The 27,386-nt window shown below is 38.8% G+C and overlaps 1 protein-coding gene across 1 annotated transcript; it reads right to left on the bottom strand.

Annotated features, from left to right (window-relative positions):
• Positions 1 to 3,416: 3,416 nt before the first annotated feature.
• Positions 3,417 to 27,380, bottom strand: RAB12 (RAB12, member RAS oncogene family). The gene is made up of 6 exons (XM_042031293.1): positions 26,998 to 27,380; positions 15,447 to 15,507; positions 7,573 to 7,711; positions 6,963 to 7,052; positions 5,913 to 6,017; positions 3,417 to 5,632 (listed from the first exon to the last, which is right to left on the bottom strand). The coding sequence occupies exons 1-6, from the start codon at positions 27,239 to 27,241 to the stop codon at positions 5,519 to 5,521; spliced, it is 753 nt and encodes a 250-aa protein (XP_041887227.1). The 5' UTR covers positions 27,242 to 27,380; the 3' UTR covers positions 3,417 to 5,518.
• Positions 27,381 to 27,386: the final 6 nt, after the last annotated feature.

Below are 27,386 nucleotides of genomic sequence, written 5' to 3'. Positions count from 1 at the left end.
CAGTAGGAGACAGGGAGAAGGAATTGCTCACCCAACAGGGCAGGGAACAGACTCCTCCACTGGCGGAACTTCACTGACCCCTAATGGACAATCCCCACCAGTGCGCTGCCCTGGCAGCGATTTCCAGCCGTGCCAGAAACCTCCCGGTGGTCAGCACTCCTCCTTTCAGCCTAACACCAACTCTGACACCTCAGCTTTTCACTATTCAGTGTGAACATATTTATTCCACCTTCGTATCTGACCGTCTGAAATGTTCTAAGAAGCCAGAAGGAAGAGGAAGGTGAACAGTGTTTAATGCAGCAATTCTGACAACTAGTTAGGACACAGCAAATTCAACTCTTTAAAAACCAGAGCAAACCAGTGTAACATCTTTCAACAATAAATAAAAAACCGTTAAGGACTAGCACCTCCAACTGACCCATTTAAACTACTTTAAAAGGTAGATTTGCAATCAGCACAATTAAGAATCTGTATAAACGATGGGAGAAATTTGAAAGGCACAATCCAAGTATTTGTGCCTTTTCTCCCCAAGGAGTGACTGTGAACCCGCCATCAGGAGAGCAAGGAGACGTTTCCATTACAGGAAAAGGACTCTCTGCTTCGGCAAAACCGCTGCCATTTCCACTGAGTGAAAAACTGCCGACACCAGAAGGGAGAATGAATCCACACTGGTTGGTGCAGCTTCTTTTTGTCATTCAGACTGCAGAGATGAACTCATTTCCCAATACAGGAAATTGACCAAGCTGCAAACAGGCTGCATTTCCCATTCCCTGTCTAGAAAAGGTTTTTGTTCACTTTTTTTTTTTTTACTACTTTTGTTGCTCTGTTCCCCTTTTCCTATGTACCTTGCTTTCCTTCCTATCCCAGAAATGTACCTGCTATAAATCTTCCAAATTAGTGAGATGTTGACATGCAAAAGGTAATGGCATGGAATAAAAAGGATCCCAGAACTGATGCCCACATTGACAGCCAGCAGAACAGCCCCGGTTAGACAAACAATAGCACCAGTCTGTAAGAAAACTACTGGCTTCCAAGGCTAGCTGGATTAACTAAAAATCCTTGCCCAAGTCATAAAGACCCACCAAATTTCCAATCCTGCTTTACATCTAGCACTCTAAGTAATGATCACTTTATGGTATCACTTTCACAAACAACAATAATAACACAAACCAGTTAAGGCAGGCCCTTTGCTGCCAGAAATTCCTGCCCCTTCAGTGTGGTGACATAAATAACAGATTAAATTAAATTACATTAATCTCTGGTTAACAGAGCCCCTTGGGAGACAGTCTTGAAGGGCAAAGGCATCCAAGTAGGCTGGACATGCTTCCAGAAGGAAATCTTAAAGCTGCAGTAGCAGGCCATCCCCATGTGCTGAAAGATGAGCTGGCAGGGAAGAAGACCAGCCTGGCTGAACAGAGCTTTGGCAGCAACTCAGGGAAAAAGAGTTTATGACCTTTGAAAGAATGGGCAGGCAACTAAGGAGGACTACATGGATGTGTTGAGGTTATACAGAGAGAAAATTAGAAGGGCCGGAGCCCAACTAGAACTTACTCTGGCTATTGCCATAAAAGACAACAAAAAACATTTCCATAAATACATCAGCAGCAAAAGGAGGGCTAAGGAGAATTTCCATCCTTTATTATGTTTATGCAGGGGTAAACACAGTGACAAAGGATGAGGAAAAGGCTGAGGGACTTAATGCCCTCTTTGCCTCAGTCTTTAATGGTAAAGCCGGTAGTTCTTTGGGTACCCGGTCCCCTAAGCTGGAAGACAGGGCCAGGGAGCAGAACGAAGCCCTCACAATCCAAAGGAAAACAGTCAGTGACCTGCTATACCAGTTAAGACACATCCAAGTCTATGGGGCTGGATGGGATCCACCCAAGGGTCCTGAGGTACCTGCTGGTAGTGTTCAATGGGCCACTTCTTGTCATTTTGAATCCTGTGCTTGGTTTCACTACAAAAAAGACACTGAGGCGCTGGAGTGCCCAGGAAACGGCAAGGTAGCTGGGGAAGGGTCTGGAGCACAAGGCTTATGAGGAGTGGCTGAGGGACCGGGGGTTCTTTAGCCTGGAGAAAAGGAGCCTCAGGGGGGACCTCATTGTTCTCTAAAATTACCTGAAAGGAGGCTGTAGCCAGTTGGGGGTCAGTCACTTCTCTCAAGTAATAAGTGACAGAAAAGGAGAAAATGGCCTCAACTTGTGCCAAGGAGGTTTAATTTGGGTATTTTAACTTTCAGTCCTTTTTTCCCCACCTTCTTCTTGTCTTTCTTCAACAGAAGTACCAAATCTTGACATTAGTTATGTATCTCTGCTCTGAAGGAGCAGAACATCTAGTGAAAGGAAAATGTGACTGTCACTATTTTTCTAGCACACAAAGCACAACAGTGCATAATTCAAGATGTCCTAGTAAGCCAGTGGTTTGAGTTTTTTCTGTATTGTGACTATTAGATATGAGAGAAATTTCCAGTGCTCCTATTTTCTGTTCACTTGTGAAGAAATGATTTGTTAACTCAGCCCACTGGCTGAATGTCCACTACAGTCAGGTAAGAGGCTTATGGACACAATCAAATACTGTTTCAGTCTCCCAATAGATACAAATTTTAGTTTTGGTAAAAGACACAGTGCTAACTGGACATAATACGATTTCAGGAATTTACTGTACTAAATCCTAACCACATTGAAATCAGCGGCAAACCACCATTCAATGACCACAGCCTATCTAATGATTTCAATATTTCACTATTTCCCCGATTCAAGAAAGTCAAGAAACCACCACTACTTCAGAGTAGATGATACTAACCAATTTCTGACACTCCTGTGATTTCTGCTTGCCATGCTCGCTCATCAAAAGGCACTCACATTTATTTTGTCCATCATGAAGAACCTGCCAGGGACTAAAGGACCCCAGCAGCACCTGATGAGTTTAGTGGTAAAAAGCATTGTGGGCTCAGTGTGAGAAGGAAACAATCCCTACACACTCCCTGAAGAGTGGGAATGCCCCTCCTTCTAACCAGGGCTTCTAAAGAACAGCAATCTGCTAACTAACACAGATGTGCCAGTGCTCATCTTCCCTTTTTTTTCCATCCTGTGATCCTCAATGGTTGTGCAGACCATTCAAACAGTCCATCATTAGATGGTAACACAGGCTGGGCTGACTGCTGAATTTCCATATGAGACAATGGAGAAGCATGAATAACATTTTTTCCCTGTCCCCTCTTCCCACATTACACCACAAATGCCTGCTAGGTGGAGCAAGGGCATAAATAAACTGGTTTTGATTCATATAAAAGCTGAAGAGAGAAAATCAGGAGACAAAACCCTCTTCATAGTATAATGGATGCAAAGCACACAGGTTTCCTGAAAATTTTATGATTTCCAATGAATAATCAAATACACTCAAGCACTCAAACACTTATGTCCTTCTTAAATGCAATAGTTTTTAATTTTTGGTACAAGAGACTGAGATCCCAATCTGCCTATATACAAACAGCACAGAATTACAAAAAGAAAGTTTATCTAAGTCAAATTTCTTAATTTTTATTAAATTCAAAAACTGCAGGAAAAAAAATCACAAGTTTCTAGGTACAAATAAAAACAAATCAGCTGAAATAAAATGGTTGTCAAGTCAAAATCCACTTTCCATAATTTTCCCTTCCTTGCTACTGCCCACAGTATCATCTGAACTCCTAGAAGTGCTTTAGAAATCCATTTTATCTCACCAATAGGACAGTAAACTGTAAGTTTACTATGTAAAAAAGCAAACTGCTTAGGCACAAGGTGGCAGAAGACATAAGCACAAATATTAACCATGCTTTCCTTAATTTGTCAGTAGAAATCCAGGTGTGCTACAGGCCTGCATGGCATTGAATTCCGAATGTCAGAGCTTACTCAGTGAAATAAGGGCTTTTTTTTTTTTTCATTTGTGTTAACAGTTTGTTGTGTCTTTTTTTCTCCCATAAAGCAGAGAGAAGCTGTTAAAGTCAGTGGTATACCTTACTGTTCAGTGCCAGAGTTCAGGCTAGAAGAGTGGCAAAAGTGACAAAATGGGTTCCAGCACCAGAGAATGTAAAGTAGAGAAGCTGTAGTGTGAAAGAGACTGGTTCATACTTGTGTTGTCAGTGTAATTAATAGTCTGGCGACCACCTGCTAAGACAGCATGACAAGCAGTCACATGCTATTTGAAGATATCAGCTGGGCCAGGTCATCACTCTCCCAACAGAGCAGTGATCAAGGTGAACAACTAATGTCTGCTGCTCTTCCAACTACACCTAAAGGAACTGTTAAACAGAAAATTAAATCATAACAAAATTAACACAAGTGTTGTTCCATATTCCACATTCTACCTCTTACCCATCACTTGATACTTGCCATTCTAATAACAGGTGCAGTTCCACTGTCATTCATAAATACAAAATTTTATTTGCACTTCATTAGTTTAGAAAGACCACAATGTTTTTCAATACCACAACATTCAGGACACACCAAGTTATTCAAATATGTATCTACTGATTTACCACAGCTAAACTAAACAGTGCATTTAATAAAAGATATACCAAAGATATAATTCACAAGTTCATTATCAGACAAAATCCTAACACAGTATTTGCTTGATGGGAATAATTTCCACCATTAGGAAAGAAAATAATTTTACCTTAGGTTCCCTTCCCCCAACCCTACAGATGTCCAGACAAAAATACACATATATATTCCTTAACACAGGAAAATGTATCATCTTAATTTTTTTTTTTTCAAGAATTTGTCTAGGACAGCAGCATTGCTTTTTATACCTTCCTTTAGAGCTTGAATATATCTCCATTCTTTTATTGAAACTTAATGATTCTTGTAACCAAATTTACGTTTATGCAGAAAATTATATATGCTATTTCAAAGTGCAATCTTAGATCTGCACCAGGTGTGATGTCTCAGTACACAAAGAAAGGGTGCAGCATTAAACAAAATAAATAAAAGACTGCCAAAAATTAAACTTAGCTTTTCAATAAATCCAGTCAGCAGAGGATGCTACAGCCAAAAATGTTTTCACTACATTAAAAGGAAACATAATGCTGATTATGGAAGCTTTGTACATAAAGTCCTCTGTTTTTAAAAAATTTGTCTTTAAAATAGTTAGCAAAGCACCATATACTTATCTTCATACCAGAAGAGCTTCTGCCTGCCTGTTATAATAACAAAGAACTATTACAACATTTATGTCAAGAATAGGTATAGATTTAATTTCTCCTCCTCCTCAACTGGATGTGTGGCAAACCCCCACCGACTGTACAGTATTTATAACACTGGGGCAATGAATGAAACATCATTGTGAGGGAGAGGGGTAATAATTAAATGTTATAGTTGAATCCTACATAGGATTGCATATTTGCATATTTACAAGTTAGTGTGTAGCTCTGACTCGAATAACAAAGTGCAACGAGAAACTGCCAAATGATTGTAGTGCAGAGTAGTACAGATACTTCCTTTACCCTCCTGCTCCTATTTTTCACTCTGGAGGAAGTAACAAGTCAACAGCAACGGACATGTGGCCTTGGGGGAGGCAGTTCTGGTGGGATTTCTGGCTCTGGTTGCAGGGACAGGATACTGTTGGACAACTCATTTCTTATAACATCCAGTGGCATCTTAAAGAAAAGAAAAATCACCTGTAAACAGTCATCTGCATAGAAAGAACTCATTTCAAGAGTTCACTGACAGCCAATGCCTCAATTTCAGGATCTTTTAGATCTTACTAGTGAGATGCAGTGGTCAACAGTCTGTGACTGCATCATGCCCACTATATATTATCCAAGATTTTCACCTGACAATCTGTACTTGCTCTCTGTCCTCCCAAGCATGTGCAGTCATTATTTAAACATTGATCACTTGTGTGACCAGAGGAATACTACCACCTGAGTATTTTACCTTTTTCAGAATGTCATCAACAAGTTTTAGAAATATTTCATCCACATTAAAATTATCCTTGGCACTGGCTTCACAGAACCGCATCCCAGTTATCTGCTGTGCAAACTGATGGGAGAGAAAATAAAATAACTCCATGAAAATATGTGCAAACAGCAACAGATAGCAAATATATCCTCCTCATAAAACCTTAAAAAAAGTCCCAAACACACAACTTTCCCCAAATCTGTGACTGCACTCTAATTCAGCTAATAATCCTGAATCTGCATGGTACAGCAAATATTGCAACATATAGCTAATTTTTGCTTAAAGTAAGTTTATTGGAAAAGCATTCTGCATTTGTTAGACTTACATCTGAGAAATTCATGTATTCAGTTGACACATATTGCTGCAGACTGCCAAAAAGTAAGAACCCAGAACAGCTAATCTCAACTTCATTATTCAAAATGTAGAAAAGGGAAGTACAGATGCAAGAATTAGCCTTGATTCCAAAAGTCTGGAATTAGCCTTCACTTCCAAATGTTTGTGTATGCCCATACTGACATTGTTCTGACCAAGATGGTGCTGAGTATCACACTACAACAAACATACACTCTTGCCATGTTCCTTAACACTTTTGGGGTTGCACAAGAACAAAAGGAACATGAAAGCAAAGGTGAGCCAAATAATCAAGGAGGGCTGTTGCCTGTCCAAAAATGGTACTGAGAAGCAAACATCTGAAAGAAGGCCCACAAAGATTTCCTGAATAGAGATACATCTCCATTAGTAATTCAAGTCTTCACTACCCCTTCAGAGCCCAAAAGGAGTATCCCCTACACTACTGTACAGTGTAACCCAACTTGTAGCTTACTCTTTCTTCAGACCAAAACCACACTACTCCAGCAGGAACACAGATAACTGCACTTTATATACAAATAAACACCATATGGATTTTGAGAGACAACCACCACCACCACTCTTAATACACTCCCTGCATCCAGAAGTCTGAACAAGAGCAGCCATGGACCATCAGCAGCAATGCCACAACAGCTTTGCCTCTATACCTGTCCTTACCTTCTCTCCCTGCTGCCGAGTAATCTCTCGATCAACTTCACAGTCCAGTTTATTTCCAACTAATAGAAGCTCTGCATCTTCTGAAGCATACTGCAATTAAAACATTTCTAATTAACTAAACCTAGAAACATAAGATTTTGTGACTCAAACACAATACAAAAAAAGGGAAATTCCTCTACTAAATAAGGAGTCACACTGACAGAGTTTATAGGTAAACATTCTTCCCAGCATTGTTTCAAAAATTTTCAGTTTTTAAATTCCATTTTTAAAACGTGACTTGAGAACTAGCTGTTCTAGTTTATCTGAGAATGAACATAATGACCTTATTTCACAGACAGGAAACAAACCCTCCTCCCCCCACTGCACAGGTTAATGAGCAGTGTTACAGATTTTCACTGACACTTCTAACTGGGACAATTCTAGTTCAAGAAAGCAGGAGTGGACAATCATTTTGCAACAAAAACACATCAATGTTAAATCCTGGCTAAAAGACATCACTGAAAATTAGCTGACAGTAGTTTATTAATTCTAAATTGATGACGCAAATTTCTTTGAGGGAAAAAAAAGCTTGTTAAAAAAAGCATGTAAAAATAAAATACTTAAGGCATACCTTATCAATCATTTTCATCCATTTTGGTAAATCGTCAAATGTTTCCTTCTTGGTGATATCATACACCAAAATAATTCCCTTGGCACTTCTGTAATAAGCTGAGGTAATGCTGTTGAATCTCTCCTGACCTGCTGTGTCCCTAAGAAGCAGCAGCAAACAGTGGCACAAATATTTCACCAATTTGCAAAGTACAGAATAACTTTGTTTACATTTTAATAATAACATCCCCACATTCATTAGAGACACTACATTTCCTTCTACATGTATGAATGTCAGGAAAAAAAATGGAGCAGTACTTTCAATCATAAAAAGTTTTCACATTAAAACTTTACCCCATACTAACTTCACCAAGAAAGGCCACCAAACATTTCTATATGTGTCTGAGAACGAACCTATCCAATGAAAATGTACCAGGAGATAAAACCGGTTTTGAGTTATTGGGGTTTGTTGTTTGTGGTCTTTTGGTTTGGTTTTTTAACAGCCCTGAAAAAATTAATGGATACATGCTTATCAAACACATCCAGACACCCAACTATAAAATGAGCACTGCACTGATAATTTTGATTTGAGCTTTTAGACTCTTTTTGGATCAACCACAGCAATACAGCCATAGCTCTAAAACTACTGCAGAACCTACTGGCACAGAAGTGAATGAAAAGAGTGAGCAATCACTAAGTGGCAAAACTTTTGCAAGTAGGTACCTGACTTTCACACTCACATCTACTTATCTGAGGTGTGCAAGTAACATTTCCATGCTCACTGTCAGCACTGTAGGTATTTCAGACAGGGTGCATTCACACTGGAGGCTATTTTCCAGCCATGACACTAAGTCACCCATACTAGCTATGGCTTCTGTTCCAAAGTAGATGAGACAGAAGGGTTATTTTTTACTGAACCATGGAAGCTTTTGAACTGCTTTTAATCACATCATCAAGCCTGCCTAGGGAAGATTTTTGGCAGTTATACTAAAAAAATAGCTGGTGCATATCCTAAGTCTTAAAATGTGACTGGCATCTCAACTGGGAAGTTATATGGTGCTCCAAAGTGATCAAGCATTTGCTGCTTGCGTTCAGCCTCCAAAATCAATGGATAATTTTGAAATTTCTCTGTTAGAACAAGTCAAAAGATGGATCAAAATTAAAAGGGGAGGGAGGAAAATTGTGTGCATGCGTGTTGCGACTCAAAAATTCAAAATGAATCCTTTTCAACAGTCACATTTTAGACAAAAGGAGGAGAATGAACTTGGGAATGAGATTAACAATGGAGACCTGAAACACTTGTTACCAAGAAAAAAAAAAGGTCATGTTCACAAAATGCCACATTCATTGTCCTGAAGATTTAATCCCTTTAAGGTCTATGCACAACAAGCAGCAGAATAAACTACCACAAACCTAACTCTTCATAAAATTTTTAGGAATTTCAAGAAAGCGAGTTTCAAAGTGAAGTACTTAACTTTCTCCTGAAATTGCCACAAGTGTACTTGATAGCAACAAATATCTGCTAGTGATTTTTATAAAGTAAAGCAGTGTCCACTGGAAAAAGATTTGGAACCTCTGCTTCATAGCCTGCAGGAAAATAATGACTTACACTTCACTGCAAGCCAATGACACTGCAACATGGGGCAGAAGAGAACAAATTCCTATTGCATCCATTTTTGCTTTATTTTTATTCAAATCCCGTTTTCAGAACTTTAGAATTACATTCATACAAACCTCTGGGACCCTACAGAAGATGAAAACAGATAGTCTGTTTCAATAAGGTCAAGCATCAGTAATATTGCAGACTAGTTTTACAGGGTTAATTGGTTGCTTTCTTATCACTAATGAGGCATTTTTTCTAAAGCAATACAAGTTCTGGCAGCTGAAATTATATATATATATATATTACTCAGATCACGTAACTCTGCATTCTTTTCTATTACTTCTTTATTATGGTCAGATTCATTTTTTGGAAAGTCTTTTGGATGTTCAGTCCATTAAAAACTTAAAAATTTTAGTATGAACCGTTGATTTTCCACATATGGATAACATTGCTCTAGTCCTTATGAACAGAACGCTCAGAATTATGACCTCGCAGAGCAGCCCCTGTCATCTGTTGCTAATCCATCCTACTGATCAAGTGTATTTGGGATGGGATTTAGCTCCATCATTCTGAGCACATGTAACTGCATGGCAGGTGGAAGGGCATACCTCAGGTGGGAGAATACACCAATTCTATCTTTGCTTAGAGCAATGGGAAAAATTGCTTCTTGGTTTTGTCTGTTTGTTTTGCTGGCCAGTCTTTTCCCTCTTTTCTGTGCCCCTAGTGGAATACAGATATAAAGGGGATACTTCAGAGTCACCTGTCTGTGCCTTCAGGTGAGTGCTAAGGACTTTTAGGAACTCCATCACAGGGTACCAGATCACTAAGTTCATAAATTATAAACACAGAGGGGAAACAAACACACTGATATTCAACTACCCTCCCTGAAGCCAGTCATCAGTGCACTGGATAAGTAGGCCACAAAGAGAACTATGCAACATTACACAACTCTCCCACTCCAGCTATCTCCAATCCCACATTTCCCCATGCCTGCTGAGTGCTCTGTCTCCAAGTCCACCTGGTACTATCAGCTTCTCCTTTCTCCACAATACCCTCAGGCTCTTTAAAAGTTTATAGCATTCCTAGGCTTGCTGCACCCTGGGCTCCCATTTGTGTAGGTCCTTCATCCAAATGTCACACAACCTGTAGTCTGGCTTGCTGGCTATTTGGGACACACCACATACTGTGGCCAGTTTAAAACACCCATGGACAGCCTGGATGCCCACTACCTATAATAAATGGCCAGATGACCATTGACTGCCACCTGAGTCACACCAATTACAGTGGATTATGGCTGACTTTCTTCACCTTGCTTGAAGTCACTGACTGCCCCACACTTCACCTCTCCTGCTGCAGCAGGTGGAAATGAAACCAGTCAGCAGGTTTCTGATTGTGAGTGTGATATTCTAACCCTTATTTCCTTTGAAAAGTGGAAGAAAATAAGCTGAATTTGCTGTCTCTAACATTACATTGTATTAGTCTTCAAACTGTAAGGTGAAAGTTGGAACACTATTTCTGCAATAAGTAAGTCTAGAATGCAACCCCAGCTACCTAAGTAAACTACAGTCTGAGAAGAGTATCAAGTTGATCTTTAGCATGGAAAATCTCATCTTCTACCAGCTGCTATCATATTTTTCATGAAAATGTGCAGCAAATTCTTCCAGTGTTGAGGAAAAAATGACAACCCCTAATGCAGAGCTAACATTAAAAGTATATCCAATTTCAAATGCCTTCTTCTCATGTGCAGGGCTGGAGCAATTATTCTTGCTATATTATTTTTGTGGATGTATTACCCTCCTGCAGCTGGAGTAACTTAGTAAGGATAGCTACTGAAGCACTAGTGGAAAGCTGGAAGAAGAGATGACCCCTATTTAACCGGGCTAACAGTACATAACTTCATGACTTTATGAACGGTACTAAGTGCTACTAGTTCTTTATTTGCTCTGGTCAGAATCAACACAACAGCAAAAGTCAGTTCAATTTAGTTCCAATTAAACTCCAGAAATTCAAATAAGAAATTAATACAACCTAAACAATGACTTGGCATAACTGAAAAAAAATCCCATCAGACTACTTTTTTTTTAAATACTAAAAGCAGTTTTCTTCTGTTGATTTTTTTTTCCAATAAAGTTTTCTAAATGAAAAGCATTGGTCTTTCTAATTTGTAATCAGAAACATACAGTGACTACTCGAGCAGCTATAATCTGCAATTACAGAATCCAACTGCTTGACTTTTTTTTGCTTCCAAAACAGAAACTAGACATCACTCCAAAAATACAAACATACATTACACCAAACAAAAGCAAATAAAAAAATCACACAAGGCCCATTTTCAAGTGTTGACTTGTCATGTTCTATGGCAGACTGTATAAAACACAATACAAATACAGTTAATCTTAATTAAAATTGGTTTGGATAATTTCTCTTTTACATAAATGTTCTCTGTGTCTATCTAAACCAGTTGAAACAAACACATGGACAGATTCAAAACTGTCTCTTGGATCTCCAGTTAATGTTTTATGAGTGGTGATGTAAAGTGGCAATAGAAGTGAAAATATTTTGAAATTTACAAAAAAATTTAACACTAATTTAACCCTTTCACATGCTCCATGCTTTAATGGAATCTACATGCAATATTTTTAAAAACACTTTAAAGTAGTTTTAGAGGTTAATTCTACCTGTCAAACAGATTTTTTTTCCTCCCATAAACCACAAATATATTTAAGATCTTTTATTGTATAAATAATTTATTTCAGAGGTACTGAACCAAAGAAACTACATTCTTATATATTCTAGGACAGTGATTTTCCAAGACAACTTTCTCTTAGAAAACCCAGCAGGCAGAATGTGAACTTTTACGAGAATGCACTGGTTTGAAACGCCTTCAGAAACAAAGCAAGCTTGTCTTGTTCCCAGGTTGCTGACTACATTGGGCATTAAACCTGTAGAGGCATCAGAGAGCTCCCTTGGCTCCCCAGTGAAGAACTGGGTGCAGTGGCAGGGCATAACTGCTTCCCACAACCAGGTCCTTCCTTTCAGAGGGGAAGCTGGAAGTGACCATGTCAGCTGCTTGTGTCAGTGACTGCCCAGATTACTCAGTTGAGAGGGCACAGTCAGGCACCTGCCTGTCCTGCTTCAAAGCATCAGTGAGAGGTTCCTATTATTTGATCCAGTTTTCCAGCTTTGAAGAAGCACTGATTCACAGATGCTTGGATTTACCTGGACACTTACACTATCCAGTAGTTCCAGTTACTCTACCTCATGGCTTGAGCTGCATGCAGGCATTACTTCTCACAGGACACAGGAGCTTGTGTCAGTCTAGAACTGCAAGGCAGAAGCTGATTTACTGTATCCTACCACTTCTGGCAACCCAAGGGGCACTACTAACTGTTCCACATGGCACAGAACAGGTGGATACTACTCTCTGTTCTCAGTGAAGCTCTATCATTACATCATCTAAGAAGCAGAAGGTTGTTTCCAAACTGGAAGTTGGGGAAATAAGGGAAGCAGGGACCAGACATGAAGCTAGAGGTGAGAGCAGACACCTCCGTGATCCTCAGGGCACAGCTGCCAATTATGAAAGGAACACAGGAGACAAGCCCTTTTGTATTCTACTCTCCTAACAGCAGCAGGTGTGAAAGCTGCTTTCAAAAGGACATCTTGCACACCTAATTGCTTGAAATATTCAACACAGTACTGTTTTAATGCATCTTTTGATAAACTCAAGTGGTAGAGCTTTGCGGAAAACACTCTGCTGATAGTAGTCAGGGGAGAGACAGGTCAAGTGACCATAAAAATACCAAAGTGAAACTTAAAAAAAACCTGTTCTTGTTTCACTCTTGAAGTAGAATCACCAAATTACTAAAAAACATAAGCAAAATTGCATGCTTTGAAATGTACCTTTAGTAATTTTAAGGAAACAGATGAGCGTAACTTCAGAAATTATCTGTTCACTGAATAAAATAGTTTTCTTGTAGTAAAGTTACTGCAATCAATGTACGTAACACTACCAGGAAGTATGAGGCAACCGAAATTCTGTCACTGTGTAGGTATGAAAGGAGACTGTTTTAGCCATGCAACTGAACTCTGCATTCCTAAACTTCCAAGTGTTTGACTTGGTAGACTGCTTTCCTCTTCAATCTAACCACTGGAGGTACAATAAGGAGCTGAGGGAGCTGGGGTTGTTTAGCCTGGAGAGGAGGTGGCTCAGGGGTGACCTTGTCATTCTCTACAACTCCCTGAAAGGTGGCTTTAGCCAGGTGGGGGTCGGCCTCTTCTCACGAGTAACAAGGGACAGGACAAGAGGAAACAGCCCCAAGTTCCACTAGGGGAGGTTTAGATTGGCTACTAGGAAAAAAATCTCTTCACCAAAAGGATTGTCAAGCGTTGAAACAGGCTGCCCAGGGCAGTGGTTGAGTCACCTTAACAGACATGACCCTTGGGGACAGTGTCTAGTGGGGGACTTGGCAGCACTGGGTTAATGGTTGGACTCATTGATCTTAAGGGTCTTTTTAAACCTAAATGATTCTGTGATAATAAGAGTTTATAGGTAGGCCCAACAACATACACAACACAATTCAGAATTCATTAGCAAAAGTCATGCTTATCTAATTGCTTTTCTAAAAAACTGAAAGTATGCCAAGGCAGTTTTAAAGATTAAGTATAAGAACAACATTTTAACAGCCACTGTTGGAGACAAAGTGACACTTAGGAGCAGGATGTCATGTTCATGAATTTTATCATATTTTAAAATATCTCTTTACATTGTGTTTTCCTTGCCATTTTAGTAGGGCTTCCCACAGGAGTTATTATCTCATCTTAGCAACCTATGAACTTTTAAACTTAATTTTTGAAGTTTCCTATATCCTACTAGCATATTCTCAATATGTGGAAAATAATGGTTTAAACATCTCTTTTCCAAAAAAACTTCATTCCTAGAATGTATTTATTCAACATGAGAATTGTTTTTATAAGCTTAGCACATTTCACAGTACGAATGCATATTAGGCATACATTAGCATCTCCACATCAGAATTTTTTGTTACCTCTGTCAGCTTCAGCAGACCCTGGCTAACAATTGCTGGCTCAACTGCCAGTCTTGTGGTCATAGGTTTCCAAACAGGGACAGATGAATGAAGACATGCCACTAACATTCAAGTGTTAGGTGACTGATGAGACCAAAGATGAAGCAGCAGTTAACTCAGAGGGAAGCAAGACAGACACATGGTGTGACAGACAGAATTGATGGTGACCTGCCAAGAGGAGTTAGTAAACTGAATTCACTGCATCTATGTAGTTAAGAACAAAAAACTACCAGAAAATCCCAAAAGTGTAATAAAAAGAATATTTAGAGCTTTTCCCCCCCTCCATGGATTGTTAGCAGCTTAAACAGTTTAACTACAATGCCAATTATGCATCACACACTGTTAATAAACCAAAGCTAAGCTTCTACACAGTAGTATGTAAGATTAATGTATAGAACATAGCTGGTTTATTCTCTCATAATTATGTTTATGTATTGTACTGCTCTGCAAAACAAAGGAGCTGTTAAGCTCAATAATTTCTAAACAACAAAAATTGTATTTATCACTAACATGGAGAACCATTACCAGAAAACATGTAGCCTACTCCAGAAAGGAAGAGTTTAGCTCAGACATCGAACTTCCTGTAGTAGGACATCAGTACCAGTAAAGGTACAGTCTTATTTGCATGAAATTGCTTTATTTTTCCATGCTGTTTAGAGTGGATATGATTTACTTAAGTCTTGAATGCCCTTTGCTTTGAAGTTATTTAAAAACAGTGTCAAAGAAACAGCACTGCCTATACCAAGTTTTAGAAAAACAGATTAGAAAATACTTCACAGTTGCTTTATGATTGCTGTTACAATGAAGGTCAGTTTTAATCAGTCCAGAAAAACAAAGAAAACAAAATGCACTTTCTCTAATGTCTATTTAACACAGTCAACTTTTGTTGTTTGTAGAACTCCTATTTCTTGTGTAGGTGATGTCATTCTTCCAGGAAAAGGGGCTCGAGGCCTTTGTGATGCATTAATATTTCAGTAATTACACTCATGCCCTACTTCTAACTTTATCTCTCCTTCTCCTCCTTTACCCTCACAAAAATCTAAGAGCTATTTGATTTTGTTTAAGTCTTGTGGGGATGGAGGAGAGAAGTAACAGGGTAAGAGCTAAACCAGCTTATAACAGTTAATAGTAGTATTAGACAAGCATATTAATTCATGCTAGAACATAAAAATTAAAACATACTGCTGGTTGCATGTTTGTTTTACTTACCAGATTTGTAATCTAATTTTCTTTCCTCTTAGCTCTACTGTTTTGATTTTAAAATCAACACCTATAAATAAAATACAGTAAACAGAAAAGGAGGAATAAGAAGCAAAAGTAATGAGGGTGCAATTATTATTTTTTGATACTTTTTATTTTAGATCAACTTGTAACAGTCTGAACAAGCAGAAGGGTTTGCACCACTATGGGTCAACTCAGGAACATCATGGGGATTTGACAACCACTATATAGCCTGTGAGCCATCCAATTTGGCAACATCACAACATAAACCTTCCACTTCATGCAAAATTTCCAGCAGCAGGTAAACCCAACACAACAGTAAAACAACAGGCACAGTATGATTGTTCCTCTCCTGTTCACCTTGACTGTCAAGGACAAGCCTGTTCTACTTCCAACTGGCACAGATGCCCTGGAAGCATGGAGCAAAACCAATCCCTCCACATCAGTTTTGCTGTTTGTGAAGCAGGAACAATACAGGTCTGGCTTCCAGGATGGATGCTTAGCATCTGTAAAGTGCTGTAGTAGAAGTGCTGGAATTGAGGTTGGTTTATAAAGAAGTTTGTCAGCACTGTCATTGTTAACTCCTACAAATATTTATTAGCAAACTTCTTATATTCAAAGAGGGCATTTGACTTTTAAAATTTATTTTATACCTGTATGGTATTTTTATTCACCACCTCAAAACTCCAGTCTCATTTTGAATGCACGCTAAATATCAAAGATAGAACCACAAAGACTTTGTTATACAGAAAGATTTTAACTTCTATTAAAAAAAATACTGCTGGCCACCAACACAAGACATACTGTGGTCAAACAATACCTAGACACAAAAGATTACCACCTTAACTACAAAAATATTTCAGGGAATAAATGTCCTAGAATATCATAGATTTGTAGATTGTGAACCTGTTTATTTTAGGATACATTTGTATGAAGATTTTTGTTTCAGTTCTTCCTTCTAAACATCATCCCTCCTAACAGTGCTAAATCAAAAAGGGAGAAATAAAAAGACATGAGAACACGGTTCAGACCCATACACTCAAGCAATAGAAACATAACGTGTTGGAAACACTTTTGCTATTTCACATGCAATTGTAAACTAAGAACAGGGATGAAACTGAAGAGGAAAAATGGTTTTTATTTTCTCAAACAAGAACTACACATTTTCCCGAAGATTACTCGTGGTAAAAATTGGGTGTCCCTGCTAATATTAAGAAATGAGATTGAATTTTGACAGAAGGGGCTGAACTTGGCCATTATATCCCTACTTTTAGTTTGCAGAGCAGGTGGACATTGTTCAGTCAGATTAAATAAATGGAAGGATCACTGACCTTCATTCTCCTAAACAAATATCCCCTCTAACAGCTTGCAGCTGGACACTGTTTATTGATAAAACTAATGGTCATCACACCATGACATTTGTTCTCGTTCTCCATGTCCTTAATAGAGTCTAGCACACTTAATCACCAATTCTTGGAGAGCTATTCAAGACATATGATGCCTGTACTTCACTTACCAACAGGTATCTCATTCAAACCCCAGGAATGAAACTGTTAAACTGATTTGTACTAAACAGTCTAAAATCTTAACGGCAATTTTCAAGTATTCAATGCAAATTGACAAAAGTATTAGAATTATTAAAATTTCAAAGAATTTATTAATCCTAACTTCAAGAAATCTTTTTGTACACTTCTGAAAAGCGGCTGTCTGCTAGTGCAAAAGCAGGAGAGAAATGACCCAGCTATGTTCTAGTATCCAAAGTGTGCGAAATGAGAACTCTTGTAATTCTATCCTAATAATGGTATATTTTTAAAGAAACACATCCATTTCTACTGTTATAAGCCTTTTCTCTATATAAATGCATTTAAAATATAAAATGCAATTGTCTTAATAGTCACAACCTTGTCTACAAGATAGTAACTTTACTTAATTAACTGTAATTGCTTGCCTCAAATCTCTTCTGTCCTCAAGGAAGTTTGAATATAACTGCCCAGACATCTCAATCCCAATTCCCAATCCTGCCATTCTGTCATGCACAACATATTATATTATTTGCCATTTATCTGATACTAAAAAAGTCTAAACCATCTCTGATCCCAAGGTGAGTGTTAAAACTGCCACAGGGACTTCATGAGTGTTTCAATAACTACAAAACCAAAGTATTTTTATTTTTATGGAAGTGGTTTATACACTGCTGTCTTACACAAACCAAGAAACAAAAAGCTTTTGTTATATTTTTAAAAATGAAAAATAATGAACTATGGAGAGAAAATTCAACTGTTGTAATAAACCACATTTTCAACCTGGGACTTCCTGGGACTGGAAGGCACAACATATGAATAAAATGAAATAGAAAAAAGCCTACATATTAAAGAGATGGTTTCAAAATAAATAATATGTCAACAGTATTCTTATTTTAAAGGCAGATCTTTCTGTTAATCATCCTAAAGTTATACCATGAAATATTTCCCTACTGTGAAATTTTGCAAGGAACAATACATACAAGTAACAGTTTTGGAAAAGCAGACAATCTTCTACAGAATTGTTTGAATCATTTAATACTTAAGTCAGACAGAATGCCAGAACTGTGCAGAGGTTGCTCAACTACTTTTTATAATTAGTAATGCTCTGCAAGCATCAACACAATACCAAAAGCATCATGTCTGCCAATACTGAAGGAAAAAATCAGGCAGCTTTCCTTTTGCACACGAAGAAACAAATTCCTAAGCCTGTCAGGTTTCATTAGCATGTTTCACCATAGACTGCCAAAGCCAGTGCTTTGAGTTTACATACAAATTAGTAATTCAATTAAAACAACAACACAATAATTTGTTTTCCACTTCAATTTCAAATATTGCATTGAATTAAGAAAAAGGTCAATGAAAGAAACTATTTAGCTTGACATATGTTAATGGAAATACCTAAATGAAAAGTTTTGCTATCCATACAATTACTCTTGACAACTCCATTAAATCTGAACAACATATCTTATAAAAAGAAGTGATTTTAAAAAACTCTCTTTAGCTGCTACAACACCAGCAAACTATCAGTGGTTTGCATGCTACCTAGCTTGCATTTAAAGGCCTGCTGGCTAATTTATTGTCAGTGAATAAGAAAATATACACATGCCAGGAAATCTGACAAGTGCATGTGCTTATGACCATACTGAAGTGTGCCACTTGCCAGGTCACAGTGATGTAAGGGGAACCAAAAGGTTTATTGCAATCTCCCCTCCCATTAAAAAGCCAGCCTTGTCTCTACGTATCAGGCTGGCACGGGTAACAGGCAATCAATAATTTTCCAGATTTATTACACTCAGACAACAAGTAAATCCAAATCACCATCTCTCTTTTTACGGATTAAAATGGTATGTGTTTTGGATGTCACATTTTGACCCTCATTTTTCGCTGGAAAGGCCTTTTTCAGGAGTCCAAACAAACATCTTATGAGAACTAATGAAAAATGCACAAAAATACAGATCTCAGTCTCTGGTTTGGGTTTCTGATTTTGCACTTATTTAAGCATTTGAAGGTATACTGATTGAGCTTGCCCTACAACATAAAACTGCAAAGGAGCAACTCTTCTGTCCCCACAGCCTACATATATGTCAAATAAGGCATTAAGGACAGCACCACTAACGTGGTGTGTATCACGTAAGTAAAGGATTTGCAACATTTTATATATACATTATAACCATATATATATGGTTGTTCTTAGTAGCACATGAACTTTGGATGAAAAATATACCTTGTGCAAAGAACATATATTACAACATGCACTCAACTGAAGCTATGCCTGCCTCCTCCAGGAAAAACAAAGGGCTACTAGGATAGAAGGGTTTAAAAGTATATTAAACACACAGCCAAAGAACCCATCTGCACTCTTTTCAAAACTAAACAGCCTTAAAAGAAAGAGAACAGAGACTCAAAATAGAAGTTCTAGATAAGGGCAAGTCACTGAGGATGACATCTCTTGTCAATGAACCAAACTTGAAACTGTTTCAAACTCAAGACTGAAATCCTATAAAAATGAAACCTAGCCCAGAACTGACTACAGTAGGTTAATTTCTCACCCCAAACAGGAACTAGAAGTCATCTACTAAAGCACAAACTGAAATACAACTGGGTGCAGTGTTTCTTTTTAAAGCTAAAAGTATTTGTTTAGAAATAAAATAGCAAAGAAACGTCTTACTATCCACTTTGTGTTTAAGTTTGCAATATTTAATTTCTTTTCATAAAAGACAGAAAAAGAAAGTGGAAACAGTTTTGCTTAATGCACACAGAGTGACCTTTCAGTGGACAAGATTTCCTGGTAACAAAGTTAATGGAAGAGCTGGGAAAACAGATGCAAATAGAGCACAAAAAACCCCTCCAACTAAAATCAATTCCAATGGATTCAGTTTTCAGAGGCCTATTAGTGATTTGCATCAAAGTAATTCAATCAGTGAAAGATAATCAGACCGTGCTTAAAGAAACACAATCAGTTTAAAAATTCAGAGGTTATATACCAATTAGCCATTAAAACAGACATATAATTTGAAGACTATGACAGGTTATTTAATTTGGACATCTGACAGCATAATGCAAAAATTTTTCTTACTTATGCTACATTCAATAACTGAGGTCACATGAGTTTTGACGTAATAACCATCTTTATTAGTCCTGGTCTGTAACTCAAACAATACAATACTTACACCTATCCCAAAACTGCCAAAGTCAACGAAAAGATGCTCAAGAGCATGCTTTCTGATTACTATCATCTTGGGGGGGGGGAGCAATCCACAACAAAAGGTACATAGGGAGGACAGGAAAAGGTTATAGAAACTGCTCCCAGGAAAAAAAGCCCAAACCCATTTTGTCTTATTTTAATTGAAGCTCTAGGGCAAGCACTTAGTTTTTAAAACACACCAAAGTGGAAATGCCTCTTTCAAACTGCATGCTATAAATTAAAAAAATTTAAAGAAGAGATTTGGAATCATTTAGTGCTGAGTCAGATATAAGTCTGTGTGGGGATTATTTTAGAGGCAGGTAAAATACATTGTCCATAGAGCTTCAAACATGTAATTCTAGAATGATTAACATGCAGACATTTGAGACTGCTCGCCTAAAATAAAAGTGCACCCATACCTCAACTGGCAACTGTGCTACAGACTAGAATGAAACAGATACCAAATATTTTTCTTCTGTATAATATACATGCAGTGAGTAGATTTTGAAGGTGTACTGTCAAGTGATTTTTTTCAATACACGTCTTCTAAACATTTCAGATGCTTGGTACTTCCCAATTCAGTGAGAATGGAGAAAATTATAATTTCTTTACATTCTTGTGAACAGTAAAATCGTAAGGCCTTTCAGAAAATGTAGGCTTTTGACACTATTTAGGATACTAAGTTCAAAGCATGCACCAAAATGTTGGTGAACAGAACGAGGTGGAAGAAGAAATTGGAAGGAGTATTTCTCTGTGGTTTCATGAACAAGACTTCTTTTCAAACTTCTGATTATAAAACAGAAAAACACACTGAGCTACTGGTCTGCAACTGCCTGACATGAAAGGAAAACTGAATGGAAAAAGAAAGGTTATTTCACGAGCAACACTATTTAGATTTTTAGAAGGCAGAACCTATTTCAAAATCAGACTGAAATCAGCATTTTGTTTTGAGCATCAAGTTTCCCTCTCCTTGGGATATCAGCAGAAATGAGTTGTAGAAGTGTTGCTACCCAACTTCCAGAAGGCCCAGGGAATCATATGGCCCTACTTTCTTCTTTTTCTTCGCTACTGACACGCTCAGCTGTTCACAGCAGAGACTGAGTCTGACAGCTGCATTCCACTCTCCTTGCAAACTAAGCTCCCCATTTGACACCATTCAAGTGGCCTCTTCACTCTGCCTGTTGTTTTACTTGCGTATTCTCATATATGTCCTGACTAGGTGCTACAAGGCTCTCTGACAGTCCTGTAGTGTTGATATAACCCAGTGCCCGAATATGTCTATCAGCTGAAGTTAACATCTAGTTTATAAACAAAAAAAAAAAAGTCAACTTCAAATTTACTCTTCCTTGTAACCTCTTGTTAATTAAAAACCCCATACCTTCACAAAACCCTGTTCCTAAACTCTAATAATTTAAATTATCTACCTACATTTTCCTGTTTTAAATTATGGTTTTGTTCACTTACGAGGATTCAAATGATTATGCATAGCAAACCATTGCTGACTATATACCAAATGCTGTAAAATACACTTAGTTGACACATCTGAGGCAAACAATGACTGGCCAGGTGTTTTCACTTGCTGGAGTCTCTATGTTGTCTATTACAAGTGACTACACTGCTCCTAAAGGTAAAAGGCAACTTCCAGGGGACACAGGCTTCTGTCATAATTTGCACTTCTTAAGACAAACAAGGAGGTTCATATGTGCTCCCTGATTATCTTAAGGTCTTGTGGAAGACAAAACTGTTTTTCTCTGTGAGTTTCCAGCCTCCTGCTCTTCTCTGTTTATAGTTTGGCAAGAAACTGCAGTAGCACCATTAATAAGGTATTGGTATGGTTTATTTACACCATTCTGCACTAGTCAAAAAGCCAACACATAAAGCCAGCTGTATTAATACCCTGGATACACAAAAGAACAGTCAATTCTCAAAGAAATACTTATCCCTCATCAAAACTTCCTTCCTTTTATTTATACAACAGCAGAGATTTCTCACCTTGTGTTTAGAGCTGTTTCTTGATTAAAGCAAGAACATCTTACTTTGTCACAATGTGGTAAACTAAGAAACATCTATTTCTACTCTTTCTCCCCTCCCCCCACACCAAGTAAGCTTTCAGTGCCATCTTATTGAAGGGTGAAAAATTTTTAAAGAAAAATTAAAATGAATTATACTTGTCAGAGAGTCCACAGGCACACAAGTGTATCAAAGAGAGAAATGTTCTTCTGGTTCACTCAGGGTGATTTTCTGAAAATTTTATAGATTGTTCTTCATCTCAGATCACATCTAATTACTAAATTTATTTTTAAGCCATAATTTTGATTTACTGAAAAAAAAAATCCAAATTATTAGTAAGCCACATACTATGTTTACAGTGCCTGTAAGAATGAGTACTGATTAGATAACCAAAAAGATTGAGGAGCAACTTAAAGGGCAGTTCTGAAAAATGGCAGGTACTTTGAAAATGAGTAGTCTGATACTTTTAAGTGAAAATAATTATATGACAAGCTTATGGGAATGAAACTGAACACTTATGCTGTTAGCCCACATTTTTTAAGGATAAAGAGAACGAAGATAGGTTTGAATTGTGACAGAAACCCCAAGCATATGTATACGTACATATAGAAAGATATATATGTGTATATTTGTACATCACATATAAATATCTATATACTGAAGACAGAAGTTGCCTTACTTAAGAGTATTCTGATAAAATACAAAGCTAAAGTTTTCACTATTGTTTTCTGCACTAGGAATTTTGCAAGGACATGGGTATTTTAAAAAAATTAATAGGAAAAATACCACTTGGAAGGAAAAAGCTATGGACCTCTGAAAATCTTAGGCATTTCCAACTTCCATACCATTTCACATGAAGGTGAAACAAGGTCAAAGAGCATTTCTGTGAAGTCAAAGGAGTCTTGCACCACAGTGCATTTACATGCCACTGATCTGGATCCCCCAGGCTGCTATTAGCCCAGCACAGATCACAGGTCACTAAATTCCCATCCTGATCCACAACAAACCTTCCCATTACAAACTCCACCTATTATTTTGCTTGTAAATGAGGACAGAAGGAAGCTTTAGTGTTTACTACAAGTGATACTTTGGTTTCCTATGAACAGCTGGTAAAAGAGCCAGCAAGGCACAAGGCACATGAACTGCACTGGCATCATCAAGGGCAAGGCCTCTTTCCTGGGATGATTTTAGACCTGGTGAAAAAGAGCTGAAAGATAAGACTAGGTCTCAAGAGACTTTACATACTGAGCCAGCATGTAAAACAAAAGCTGAGGAGCTCAACTTGATTTGAGGGACCAGGACAATCAGCATCCTGAGAGGTGAGTCAGTACAGGGCCTCAGGTTTGGGAGAGCAGGAACCTCAGGTTCAGAGAATAAAACCCAGAGAGAAGTGTAATAATCTGTGGCAAAATTAGATCGACAGGAAATACTGCTGAGTACAGAATTCTGTAGATCTGTCATGGAAGAAAAACAGCAGAGACACTGAGAATGAACTAAGATTTGGTGGATTAGGTAGGACATACAACCATGAGACTGAGCAGTAGTTGGACAGACGCTGGGAAGAGAACAGAGTCCATTGAATATTAAATAAAGGGACTCTGATGAAAAAGAGGGCGAGATAGCACCATTAAGATAGATATATATATATATATATATATATATTTAACATCACCACTATGGAGATGTGAATTAGGATATCTTTTAGGATAAGAACTAGTCAGGGAAGAAGCAGAGGCAAACACTTTTTCTTCACCCCAATCCTTGAATCTTCTTACAAACGCAGCAATGAGTATCTACTACCTGTGGAAAGATCATCCTTTTCCACACCATATTTGGCATATCTTTTTTTATTTGTCAACTCTGGAAGACCTTCGAGTGATAGCTTTGGATTCTGCTCCTATGTGAATAATGCAGGTGCATGGGGGGAGGCAACAAATAATAAATGGAGATCAAATTTTACTTTAAAAGTGTAGATTTATATTTGTTGACAAAGCTAATATGCCAATATTAGCCTTGAACAAGTTATCATTCCATTACAGAAAGACAGTGGATTTAACACTGGCATGGAGAAAGTAATTTTACATTTTTCAGAAATCAGTAAATATTTGAGCATGCTGGGTATTCTCAGTGCTATGTAAATAGCAGATTTAAGGAGACACAATATTCCATGCAAATAATTTCATGCCCAAAATAAATACATCAAAAGAATTTTAGATCAACAGCACATTGTGTACCGTTATGAATAATGTGCTGAAATCTGCCAAGCTATTTTTGAACACTTTCAAAGAAGTTCAGTATCTGAGCTGAGACTGAAGACATGTTGATGTGTTTTTATTAGAGAATTTTCTTTACCAATCTGGCAATGTAGTCTTCTTAAATTAGCATTTAAATACTGTATCTTTCTTAACTGATTCCACACCTTCCCTTTTCTGCAGAAACACTCCACTTTTCAATGACACGGCATTATTATCAGCACTTAGAGACAGGAGACAGAAAAGGTCTTTGTACATTTGCAATTCTTTCACTGTCGGAGGAAGTCCTCTGAGTAGCCTCTGCTTTCATACAAAAGCTTAAGGTGCTAAATGTTGTTCTCTTTGTCCTACACATCCACAGGTTTAATATAAAAGCATGAAAGTAAGGTTGAGACCATTAATACCAAGGTAAGGAAATATGTGTTCCAGCATTCCATTTTAAATACAGCTTTGCTAATATAAGGTACATAAAAGAACATGCAGTTTTTTGGTTGGTTACATAGCCTTTTCAAATTAAATCTCAATATATATATTCAGTTTAGATAACTTCCTCTGAAACTGGATCAGTCACAGGGTTTTCACTGATGTTTCAAAACACATTCTCCACTTGCAATTCTTGAAAACCACTGCAGTTCATGGTGACAAAGGAAGAGCTTTAGGATTTCAACTGTGTATTAGAGGCTGAACTCAGGTTGTTTTGGAGTGTGGGTTATTTTCAATCAATATGAAATGTAAATACCAGAGGTTACTTTTTCTTACTTTATAGTGCAAAAAAAAGCAGAGTATGAGCTGACTATGAAAAGCTCTTTCATTTAGCATTCAAAAGATCTGGGGGAATCTCAACAGTTCTCAAGTTTAGTCTGAGGACCTTGAAAGAATGCCATTACTATTGAGTCCTTCTACATGTATTTTGGCACAAGTTGATTTCTCTATGCTCCTTTATGTTGGCACAATTTGTACAACAAAATTATGTAACCTTCTGTCTAGCAGCATATCACTACTTATTTCCTGTTTTTTCTTTAAAATAAGGAAACTTTTCTGCTTAAATCACTGTCTCAGTTATTTAGGAAATCAGTTTTGTTCAAAAGGCACCACCCTGGAAGTCTGGACCGGGGTCTAGACCACCTCCTCTCATTTCCCAAGATTCACGGCAGGAAACTAACCCCAATTACAGAGAGCAGCCCAGACTTGAAGCAACCCTTAATGTGGGTCAACCTAAACAAGATGCAGGAGAGTTAAAAACAATGTCTAGACCAGGAGAATGTATAAAGAATGCATTCCTCTATTAGTTGTATTTGAGTTGTACTATAAATTTAACTAATCTGCTCATCTAGAGAAGCCATCAGCATTTCTTCATTACAACACATCCCTTGAGCATTAATGCCTCTGATATGCTATCACTGTCTTTCTCACTTCTCCAAGGTTAAGCTGCCAACTTCAAATCAAAAAAATTATCAATGTAACAGTGCTACTCTGCACTACCATATCTGGATTCTTAGACAGCCTAGGAAAGAATTAAATAACCGAAAAAACACATATTGAAACAAAAGTATGAGTAACTGTGCATTATTTTCTTATTGGAAGACCGTTTTGGATAGTACTAACTCAGCTTCCAAAAGGCAATATAATCACTTTTCATCAGATGCTATAAACTTCCTCACATTCCAAGCTACAATTAAGTTAGGCATACATATTTTCCAGTGACAGAGACTTTAACAACCACCTTGCTGCAATACTCAAGAGTTCAACTCCAAGGATAGGACTCTTAATAACAACGCAGGCTAACTAGCTTGTTTTCCTCCCTTTACACACTCGTGTATTAAAAGACGGTAGGCATTAAATTACCTCCAAGACTCGCACAGATGACTAAACCATGAATAAGACAGCACACTACAGAACTAGAAGCTTGCTCTCTAGTTAGTTGTATGAAGAGCCAAACACGCAGTGTTCTCAAGAAACAAAACATTAACCTCGGATCTAACATCACAGGAGGTTCTTCATGAAGCCACAGCAGCCATCTGGAGTTAATCTGACTGCAGTCTGGAAGAGTAGCTGAATACACTGGAAGAGTACACAGAATACACACTGCAACTTTTCAACTCCTGAAATACTTCTGTCTCCTTACACGCAACATCTAAGACTTAAGCACAAAAACCTGCTTTACCAACCATGCCTAATTTTTTGTTTAAATTGTTTGCCGTTAGCAAGGCTGAAACAGGACAGCCAGCAGCTTCTCAGAACTCCCAAAGGTAACTAGGACATCCACGATCCTTCCAAGAAGAGCTGTGAAGCCCCTGAGCTTCCCATGGCCGAGGAACCCACGCGGGGAGACCCAATCCCGCTGGCCTGGGCGGGAAGGGGACGGGGACCACCGCGCGCCCCGGAGGAGCGAAGGGTCTGGGAGGGAATGCCCGGCACGCGGAGAGCGGGCCCGCACTCGGGGAGAGGCGGGACAGGGGCTGGGGAAGGGCGGCCGCCGCACCGAGCCCCGCGTTCCCACGGCCGGGCCCCGAGAGCACGGGGGGAGGAGAGCCCCCTCCCCCGGGACGGGACGGGACGCGCTCCCTTACCCACGGTGGACTTGCAGGCCTCGCAGAAGGTGTCGTCGGTGAATCGCTCCATAAGGCTGGTCTTGCCCACCCCCCGCGACCCGATGATGATCACCTGCAGCTTGAAGTCGGCCGGGCGCGGCGGCTGCTTCCTGCGGCGGGACTGTCCCCCCGAGAGCGCCGGCGACCCCGCCGCCGAACCCGCCCCGAGGTCCAGCCCGCCGCCCCCCGCCCTGCGCTGCGGCAGCCCCGAGCCCGGCTCCATCAGCGACGCATGCGGCGGCGCCGCGCTCCCTCCCCGCCCTCCCCGCCACCGGCGCCGACCACTGCGAGGCAGGGGGAGGTGGGGGCAGCGAGGACGAGACGCGGCCGCCGCCCGGCCCTGCCCGAGGGAACGGGAACAGCCACAG

This window comes from Corvus kubaryi, unplaced genomic scaffold, assembly GCF_017639235.1.
Source record: "Corvus kubaryi isolate FWS band 111438036 unplaced genomic scaffold, C.kubaryi_AGA036_p1.0 132, whole genome shotgun sequence".
NCBI lineage: Eukaryota > Metazoa > Chordata > Aves > Passeriformes > Corvidae > Corvus > Corvus kubaryi.
The sequence above is the reverse complement of the archived record's forward strand: the minus strand, read 5'-3'. Positions and strand labels throughout refer to the sequence as shown.